At 43.3% G+C, this 10,671-nt stretch overlaps 1 protein-coding gene across 1 annotated transcript; it reads right to left on the reverse strand.

Moving 5' to 3' along the window:
* Nucleotides 1–283: 283 nt before the first annotated feature.
* Nucleotides 284–9,613, reverse strand: LOC149063739 (uncharacterized). Its single transcript, XM_089255665.1, has 2 exons — nt 8,631–9,613; nt 284–3,017 (listed from the first exon to the last, which is right to left on the reverse strand). The coding sequence occupies exon 1, from the start codon at nt 9,442–9,444 to the stop codon at nt 8,635–8,637; it is 810 nt and encodes a 269-aa protein (XP_089111791.1). The 5' UTR covers nt 9,445–9,613; the 3' UTR covers nt 284–3,017; nt 8,631–8,634.
* Between the last annotated feature and the right edge of the window lie 1,058 nt (nt 9,614–10,671).

A 10,671-nucleotide genomic window follows, 5' to 3' on the forward strand; every position in this document is an offset into this window, starting at 1 on the left:
ATTTCAGAAATCAATTAACGTGCCCGAAAAATTGGGACGAGGAGCCAATATGATCAATCCGTCAGAAGAAAAAAAAGTCACTAGATTCCAGTGAACGTTTTGAGGAGAGAGAAAAAAAAAGAGGAAACCCCTCCCCCCACGCCCATTTTTCACCTTTCAAGCCATTGAAGAAAGACAATAGACCGGTGCATTGTTTTTGCCCCGCCCACCGGAATTTCACTGGTCAGTAACAGATCAAACCAACCAATCAGAAACAATAGAAAATGAGGAATTTCAAATGTGTCCGAGTTTCGATATTTATTGGATAATATTTACAATTTCTTTTTTTAGATCCGTTCATACAATGAAAAAAATCAACATGAAAACATGCATGTGCAACTTGATCGAAATAATATAATAATAATAACAATAATTAATTATCAATTAATAATCACAATTAGGAACTATGAATATGACAACAAATCAATAAAAAACTGAGCAGGAAATTTTTGAGGTAGTTCCGCTTCAACGTTCATCGAATCTTTTTACATCAGACATCTTCAACCTGTTTCTCGCGAGCACCACGGTGCTCTCTTGAAGTCTTTCAGGGGACTTTCAATCCCGTTTTATTGATCTTCTTCCCCCTTCCACAACTGAGCACTCATTCGAGAATCAGCATTGAGACAATTTGAATCTCATGTCCAAGTTAATATTTGTTATACAAGTTATATAAGGGTGCTCTTTTGCTGATGTCTCAATGCTCCTATCAAGTTGTTTAGGGTACTCAAACGCTCAAAGCCCTTCAACCCCCCCCCCCTCAATCAATCATTTCATTCAAGAATCGGCATTGGGGGAAGGATTTGAGCATTTTCGTCGAAGTTGCCTTATTGGTGTGCTCTTCTTCTGATGACTCTCGCGGTGCTCCTTCTAAGTTTCTTAGGGTGAACAAAGCTTCCTTTTATTACCTAACCCCCCTCCCTCGCAATTAAGCACCTCATTCACGAATCATCATTAAGGCAATTTGAATTTGAGCATTTATGTACAAACTGCCTTAGGCCTATAGGTGCTCTACTACTGATGACGCTCGGTGCTCCTTCTAAGTTTCTTATGGTGCTCGAAGCTTTATCAACTCCTACCAATTAAGCACCCCATTCAAGAGTCAGGATTAAGGCAATCTGAGCATTCTGTCCAAGCTGCCGTGTGAGTGCTCTTCCACTGATCACTCGGTGCTCGCGACTGGAAACGGGTTGAAGACCTGCCTGCTTTACAATATATTCCAGAGGCAGTAGTGCCGGGTGGGTGCAGGCAGGGCCTGTTTCTCAGAATCTCGGGCCCCTGGGCAAATAAGAATTTTCGCCCCCCCCATTTAAGTACAGTGTTCTTCGGGGCCGAGGCGTGGAGAATGGAGGGGAGGGGAGAGCCCGGGCCGATGATACAAAAGGTAGCCAATTTTGTGGGCCCAGTGCATAAGCTTCGTTTGCCCATGCGAGAAACAGGCCCTGGGTGCAGACAGGATAGGCTACATGCTACAGGATAGGAATAAAAATATCGAATTACTCGATACCTTCAACAAGGATTATCTTACACAGATACAGGGCATGGCCCTGGGGCCCCAAATATACGAGGGACTCTTATGGACTTCTCATATCTTTGATCCATTCCTCAGGTCAGGATTTTTCCCCGAGCCCAACTAAGTAAACTCAACAAATCATATACAGTAATAGGATATATCTCGGGCCCCTGGGGCTTCCCTGCCAGTAGTTTCCTCCGTGAACGGGCCCATGGGGGGGGACCCCCCCCCCCTTCCGTAAAGAGGTTTGATTGGGAAAAAAATATATTTTCTTCAGTTTTTCGACCCGTAAATTGAGTTAACCAATACAGTGGGGGAGGGGGGGGGGGCTTTTGCCCGGGACATGCTCCCATATCCCGAAGCGTCCCCCAGGTTGGAATCTTTGACAGTACCCCCCCCCCCAATGCCACACTTTTCATAGGGCCCTCCTTCTATAGTGCGGAAAAATTAAAAATGATGATAATTAGCCCCGGCGAAAAAACTGGAGCCCCTGGGGCCCAGGGCCACGATCCTGTTAGCCCCACCCTTGTGGGCACGATGGGAGTGCAGGGCCACCGCAACTAGAAAAGAAAATTTTCTATGTCCCTTCCTCCCCAGGGCTAGCCACCCGTAATTTTGAACGGTAAAACAGTAAATTCTTCTTGATCCGGCGCCCGGGACACCAGACCCCAAATCCGGCCCAGGGTTCACCAAAGATCTTAATGTTGGTTGAAATGCACAATGGTCCCCCGGGCAAAGTGATTTCTCTCCGGACCTCTACCTGATCAAAAAAGCCTGCCTACCAATTTAATCCCGCCAAAAATTTAACTACATCTTCATTTTCATGACGCCCCCTTTAAACTCGAGGCTCCCGGATCATGCATTAGAACGGCACCAAGGTCCCACAAAAGTGAGCGTTACATAGCCCTGGACGATTCTTGGTCACTTTTTGTCTTTTCACACTATAAATTCACTATAGAAAGGTCCGTGAAAATTCTAGCCTGGAGGGGCCCGCCAAATATTCCAGCCTAACAGCCCTCCTGAAGGATGTAAGGGCCATGGATAACACTCCTCAATATGTGGGCCCGCCTCCAGGATGAGGAGCCCATGCATCCCTTCCATCCACATGCTAAAGCTTAACAAGCTTATAGAATGGGGATATTTGGAAGGGCCAGAGTCACCCATGGTTTTTCAAGGGCTCTTTACAATGGAAAATATAAAATAAAAATTGTGGAAATTATCCCGGCTTAGGGTCCCGTCAGTGCACGGGGCCCTCTCTGCATGTCAAATCAGGCCCTGTGCCGGTGATCTTATGTGCACCACTGCTTACTAGCTCTGGTTTGTTATAACAACAATGGGAAGTTATAAAAAAGAATACAATTGAAAAAGTCCAAAATATTTTCTCTTGTCTTCGTTTCGATTCAGGACAAGACCGTCAACAATGGAAATTCACTCGAGCTTTGTTGACACGGAATGGGGCCCCAGGCTCCTGGAAATACACAAAAGAGGACCAAAATTAATCATTATAATTTCAAAAATGAAAATAACTCCAAAGTTGCAGAAACAATGAAAAAAAAGAAGAGTTTGTTGTCGAAATGAGGGAGCCCCCCCCCCATGTTATCTACTGGAGCAGAGGCCCCTAGGGTACCACCTTTCGGAATTACTGAGCTCCCAGGGCCTGACTTTTCACGCCCCCACCTATAGTTAATTTATAGTGTGAGGAAAAAAAAAATGATGAGAACCGTTTCGAGCTCCAGGGCTAGAGCCCTGTCAGCCCCATCCTTGGGGGGTCACGGGACCCTCACCATTTTTGGCATGGGGTTTTTTTTATCATAACTTTCCCCTTTCAGACGTTATCAGGAAAACGATGACTTTCAAGAATGTTTCCGACAACAATGTGTTTATGCTTTCTGCAACAGTGACCTTAAAACAAGTTTAAAAAATAATAATAACAGTGTGCATTTCAAAAATGCAACACTGAACTTGGGAGGTTTTTCTGGCAACAAACGCTTCTCTCTCCAAGAATGCTGCTACAGCAAACAATTAAAAGTGTGGTAAAAAATACTCCATGCAACAATTGACAGTGCCTTTTCAAAAATACTCCAGGCAACAATTGACAGCGCCTTTTCAAAAATGCTCCAGGCAACAATGGAAAGTACCTTCAGAAATGTTATAGGTAGCGATCAGAGTGATTTCAAAAATGCTCTAGGCAACAATTGACAGTGCCTTTTCAAAAATGCTTCTACGTAACAATGGAAAGTGCCATCATTAATGTTCCAGGTAACAATGAACTAACTGCCTTTTGAAAAATGCTTGAGGTAACAATGCACAGTACTTTTTCAAAAATGCTCCAGGCAACAATGGAAAGTGCCATCATTAATGTTCCAGGTAACAATTAACTGCCTTTTGAAAAATGCTCGAGGTAACAATGAACTGCCGTTTGAAAAATGCTCGAGGTAACAATGAACTGCCGTTTGAAAAATGCTCGAGGTAACAATGCACAGTACTTTTTCAAAAATGCTACAGGCAACAATGGACAGTGCTTTTTCAAAAATGCTCTAGGCAACAATGGAAAGTGCCATCATTAATGTTCCAGGTAACAATGAACTGCGTTTTGAACCTTTTGAAAAATGCTCGAGGCAAGTCATGAATCTTATCCGCCCCGACCGAAGTCATACGGAATTACTGAACCTGCCATCGTGACCGCAATCCAGTGCCGTGTTAACGCATGGACCCAACCGGGCACGGTCCGTGGACCTCAAGAGAAAAGGGGGCCTCACAAAAGTGAGATCTGGTTGAAATTTTCCAGAATTTGCCAGCAGGGCCTCAGAAAATTCGCTTGGCCCGGGGCCCATCATGCTCTTAAGACGGCCCTAGCAGGAGGAAAAGAAGCCATGATTTTATGTATGAGCAAATTTCATGGAAGGGTGCCGGAAGGGGGCACCTTCTGGTGATTTACCGGCTGGGGAGAGCCCGGCCCGGCACCCCTGGCTCTCCCCAGCACGACCCAACCCACACGGGTAAAAGGCTTACATCTCGGAAGGGACAGACTGGGTGGCGTCTGGTTTGACAGTAGGACCAATGCACAGTACTTTTTCAAAAATGCTCCAGGCAACAATGGACAGTGCTTTCAAAAATGTCCCAGGCAACAATGGACAGTGCTTTCAAAAATGTCCCAGGCAACAATGGACAGTGCTTTCAAAAATGTCCCAGGCAATAGTTTATTGGAGAGAGAAGGGGGGGGGGAGAGGTTTCAGGCAACTACAGTATATATCTCCAAAAAATTCATGAGGCAACAATGAATTTATAGCAACAACGGCTTTGAATGAAAGTAGCCTACTTTAAAAGAGCTGCCAAAAATGCTATATGTTTCTGGCAACAATAACCAAAATTCTTAAACATGAATAACTTTTAACTTGTCTCAGGTAACAATGGCTTAAACTTTTTCTTTTCTTCAAAAGCGCATCAATAAATAACAATAAGTTCGCTATGTAACTGTTTGCAGTGGCGTCAGTATTTTTCTTGTACTTAAACAATGGATTTCTATAGACAATGATGTTAACATTCAGGTAACAATGAATTTGTGTTGATAAAAAAATCGCTCGTGTGTGTGGATAACTGTATCACTAGACTCAACAATGCGTTTCAAACAATTTTTTCGAGAATAAAAACATATATTTTTAATATCGTGTCAACAACGAAATACATATTATTATGGATTTTACAACAATTATATATAATGATGACAATTGTTTCTCGAATCATTTTTCATCTTATAATAAGGACTTGATAAATTAACAATGCTTTGATAAGTGTTCTCAACAATTCGAGGTTTTTTCCCGTGGTAATCGACTAATGCCCTTTCAACAATAACTTTCTGGAAAGATTCTGGGTGTAATAATATAGCTTTTTTTTTATGATTATCAACAATGTATTTGATAACAGTAGCATCGACAGCATTTGTCTGACTATTACTGAATATAAAAAAAAAATTGTTCCAACAATTTTTCTTCTTCAGTGATTTATGGCCATTTGAACAGTTTCAGCAACAATGGAATTTTAAAAATAGATCAGAAATATATTTGCTGAACTTTGATTTTCCTATTCAAGATCGATTTGTTGAAGTTTGTTGATTGTTGAATGATTTGTCAGAGCAGGGAAGTCGTAGTGTGCCTTTCGTTGGGGACCCTTTTAAAAGGGTTATTATTATGCAAAACAAGTTCAAACTTTGTCGTGGCCCCCCCATTCAGCTTGGGGGCAAAGAAACAGTGCCCCGGTTGCCCCAGCCTAGTTACGGCCAACACAGCATCAGAGTATTTTTTCTTTCTTCAACAATAATGGAAACAATGAAATTGATCAAGAAATAACGGGTTTTCGAACAGATCACAGACGTTTTTGTTGAATTATTTAAGGAAGTATTGTGTGTGTGCGTGCGTTCACCTTCAAAAAAAAAGACTTTTAGAGCATTTTTTTGCAACAATGGTTTTTGAATAGATAAAGGCCGTCTTTTTGTTGAATGAAAGTCAACAAATTTTCATGTTTTCTTAACAGTAATTGTAGTAACTATGAATTTTTGAATCTTTATTATTGTTATTCATTGTTGTTGGAGAATATTTATATATATATATACAGGCAATATTCAAAGAATTTTTCACAACAATGGATTTTTATTCGATCAAGTCATTAAAAAAATATCGGTGAGTGTTTGAATTTTTTGAGAAAGTATTGTTTTTCATCTTCAACAACAATGAATTTCGGAGGATTTTTTAAACAATGGTTTTTGAATATGTGAAGCCGGTCTTCGTTGAATGTTTTGACAAATTTTCTTTTGTTTTCAACAATAATGATAACAACAATGAATTTTTGAATACGTGATTATTGTCATTCATTATTTTAAAAATAATTAACTTATCACACACACACACAGTCAATTTTCAGAGAATTTTTCTCAGCAATGAATTGGTATCAATTTCTTCAACAATAACGGCAACAATGAAATTTTTTAGGAAATAACTGGTTTTCGGATTGATCACGAACGTTTCTTTTTAAATTATTTAAGAAAGTATTGTTTTTCAATGACTTGAGGAGTATTGTTCGCAACAATGCATTTTGAATAGGTAAAGACTGTCTTTGATCAGGTATCAATGACTGTTGAACGTCTTGATAAGTTTTTATCTTTTTCCAACAATAATGATAACAACAATGAACATTTATTGTTGTTATTCATCGTTCTTGAAGAAAATATATCAGACAATTTTCAGAGAATTTTTCGCCACAATGGGTTTCCGAATAGATCAATCTTTACAGAAACATTGGTGATTGTTTCAATTATTAGAGAAAGTAATTACTTTTATCTTCAACAACAATGACTTTCAGAGCAATTTTTGCATTAATGGAATTTGAAGAGATAAAAGCTTTCTTTGTGTTGAAGTCTTAACAAATTTTCATCTTTTTCCAACAATAATGATAACAACAATGAATTTTTGAATCTTTATTGTTGTCATTCATTATTCTTGAAGAAAATTTATCGGACAATATTTAGAAAATTTTTCGCAACAATGGGTTTTCGAAAGGATCAAGTCTTTGTGGCAGTGTCGATGATTGTTGAACGATTTCCCCTTCAAAACAATGCATTTTACAATTATAAAACTTTTTATTTCATACAAAACAATTATTGCCACAACAATTGAACACAATAAATTATTTGCATTGTTTTCTTATCTCTTACTTTTCGGGGAAGGGAATTATTGTTTGTTAAAGGGGGCGTGGTCAAAGGTCATCAAAGGGGCGTTCTTTTGTTTCTAAAAAAGGGGACGCGGTAATGACCCAGGGGTCCGTTGATTGGACTTCACTTCTGGTACTCTAACACCTAAACCAGGGTTCTTAACTTTTTTCCAGCGGTGACCCAATGTCAACAATAATATCAGCTTTGCGACCCATGAGAGTGTTGTTCGAAATTAGTGGAACCAGTGACGCAATATGTGCATAGTGCAGTTATAACAGCACTGCAAGTGAATTCTTACTGCTCATCTAGGAAGACCTACCAAATCAAGTATGGGTCGTGACCCATAGCTCGAGAAATCTTGCCTCGGACGCCTTTGGGTATCATGTTTGGGTCGTGTCTCATAGCTCAAGCAACACTGGATGTGAGTGGATTCGTACGACTCATGTAGGAATCCCCTGCGTATGAAGTTTGGGGCTGGCCCATAGTTCAAGAATCACTGACTGTAAAAGGATTTTTACGACCCATCTCGGAAGCCCTTGAGTGCACAATTCGGGTCGTGATTCATAGGTCAAGAATCACTGGCTGTATGTAAGTGGATTCGTACGACTCATTTCAGAAGCTCTTGCTTATCGAGTTTAGATCGTGGCCCCCATAGTTTGAAAACCCTTGGCTGTAAGTGGGTTCATGCGACTCATTCAGGGAGACCCTTGTGAATCAAGTTTGAGTCGTGACCCATAGCTTAATCAGCCATCACTGGCTGTAAGTAGATTTGTACGGCTCATCTAGGAAGCCCTTGCGAATCAAGTTAGGGTCTTGACCCACAGCTCTAGAATCACAGGCTGTAAGTAGATTCGTACGGCTCACCTACGAAGCCCTTGCGAATCAAGTTAGGGTGGTGTGACCCATAGCTCAAGAATCACTGCGCTACCCATTGGACTGTTTTCCAAAATTAGTGAACCCAGTGACGCAATTATTTGTATATATAGCAGGCCTGTAAGTGGATTTGTACGACTCATCTAGGAAGCCCCTGCAAATCAATTTTGGGTAGTGACCCATAGCTCAGGAATCCCTGGATGTAAGTAGATTTGTACGACCCATATCGGAAACCACTGTAAATCAAGTTTTGAGTCGTGACCCATAACTCGAGAATCACTGGCTCTATGCAGATTCGTACGACCCTCCTAGGAAGCCCCTGCGAATGAAGTTGGGTCGCGACCCATAGGGCAAAAGCCCCTAGCTTCCTTGAACAATACAAAACAAGTGTGGCAATCAAACCGGAATATTTTTAAAATCTCTTGGCTTAGGGGAGGCCCCGTTATCAGTTATATGGCCTCCCCTTAGGAATATGGGGGGGAAAAACACCAAGAACATTCTTACCTTTTCATGCGAGCGTAGAACTGTAACGCTTGTCATCGGGCCTGCCGGCCAGGAAGTACAAGGGCCAAGTACAGTCCGGGCTTGGCGTAAGCGAAGGTACCGGAGGAATGTAGGTCGGCGGGCAAGGACACAGCCCGTAGGCCCCACTGAAGGCCGCAGTACTGTACGACGACGTGGAAGACGATGACGTCGACGAGCACCCGAGCACCTTCGCGGAAAGTTCCGGTATCTTCAGGTAACCTGGATGCTGCTTGAACAGGAGGCTCTCGGGCCCCAGGATCGGAAACGACCTCGCGGTCAGGGCCTTCTCGCTTTCCAGGGCCCGGTACTTGGCCAGGTGATCAGCGAAACTCGACGACATGGGAGACGACGGTGGTGCCGTCGTCGAGAGGAGAGACGACACCGACATGAGGCTCGTGGCCTGCTGATGATGATGGTGGTGGTGATTGTTGTCTTTCCGCGTGGCCGACTTGGGCTTTCTGCGCGGCCTGTACTTGTAGTCCGGATGCTGTTTCATGTGCAGGGCCCTCAGCCTCTTCGCCTCGTCGATGAAAGGCCTCTTGTCGATCTCCGACAGCCTCTTCCACTCCGTCCCGAGCCTCTTGCTGATCTCCGAGTTGTGCATCTTGGGGTTCTCGAGGGCCATTTTTCTCCGTTGGCCCCTCGACCAGACCATGAAAGCGTTCATGGGCCTCTTGACGTGGTCGTTGGCGGAGGAGGCCGCGGCGAGGTCCGACGCCGCCATCTCCAGGAAGTGGTGGACGGGAGGTGGGTAGCAGGGGAAGGGGATTGTTATGTTGCTGGCCGTGTTCATTCAGTTGACCGGGCCGCTTTCAAGGGGCTTCAAATTATACAAGGCTGGAGCCTGGCCACTTGATTAGCGTTCGACACGCGGGATCAGGCCCGATGATAACAACAACAACAACAGAAGCCGGCTCCGAGACGCGACATGCTCTTTAGGGCTTTATTGCCCTTCTCCGAATAAAGTACCGAAAGCCCTCCACACACAACAGCGGGAGGTGGAGGCCTTTATTAATCTGATAGCTATGTAACAAGCCCTATCATTGGACGCGTCGGTTGTCAGTCAGGAAGGAGAGATGGGCGGGGCCGGGTGGTTAGGCTCCTCCCATCTGTTACGTAACAAAGCTCGCATTGGTCGAAGGGAGAGGAGCTCGCTTCAGCCGCTTAGAACGTTGGAAATTTCCCGCCATTTGGGAGAGATTGTTCTTCAGCGCCACCTACAGCCATATTTTCTGTGTCAAATATATCAGAGCCACTTCACGGATACCGAAAGCAGGTATTTTTTCGCGGGTCTCCGGCGGGCCCCCCGCTACACCTCTCTACAATCCGCGGGGGTCAGAATTTTTCACTGTCTCCAGTGCCGTATTAACGCATGGGCCCACCCGGGGGCCTCACAAACTAATTGAAATTTTCGAGTTTTCCTGGTAGGGTCTCAGAAAAATGAATTGTCCCGGGGGCCCATGACGCTCTCGTAAGATGGCCCTGAGTAAGCAACCCCATTTCTATCGAAATTAAAATTATCGTGTCAAACAAAGGGAATTCAACGCACGGCTCACTGAGCTCTTTGATAACGCGTGTAGTATAATAACTTAAAGCAAGGTCTTCGCTCTTTTTTCCAGAGTCGCGAGCACTGATTGTGCCCATCATCAAAAGAAGAGCACCCTTACGGTAAGTTAAACATACGAACACATGAAAAATGACGATTTCAATTTCCTTGAATGAGATTCCTCCTCCAAGGTGTTTAAACGTTGATCAAGTGCTCGGCGAACACGAGCCGATCGAGCACTCTGGGTACTTCATGGAGCCCCATGGTGCTCGCAAGTCATGGATTGAAGATGCCTGACTCTTGAAGGCTTATGGGCAGGCACGGATCCAGGGTGATGTGTTGGGGGGGGGGAGCGATTTCTTACAATGAAGATTTCAATCAGCGTGGCCCAACCTAGTGTCCGCAGATACTAAACACATGTTTACAATATTAAAATTCACCTAAATAAATTTACATAGGAATAATGCAAAAAAT

Source organism: Pholcus phalangioides, unplaced genomic scaffold (genome assembly GCF_987345545.1).
Source record: "Pholcus phalangioides strain wild (caught in Gottingen) unplaced genomic scaffold, Ppha-v1.0 ptg000044l_1, whole genome shotgun sequence".
Taxonomy (NCBI): Eukaryota; Metazoa; Arthropoda; class Arachnida; order Araneae; family Pholcidae; genus Pholcus; species Pholcus phalangioides.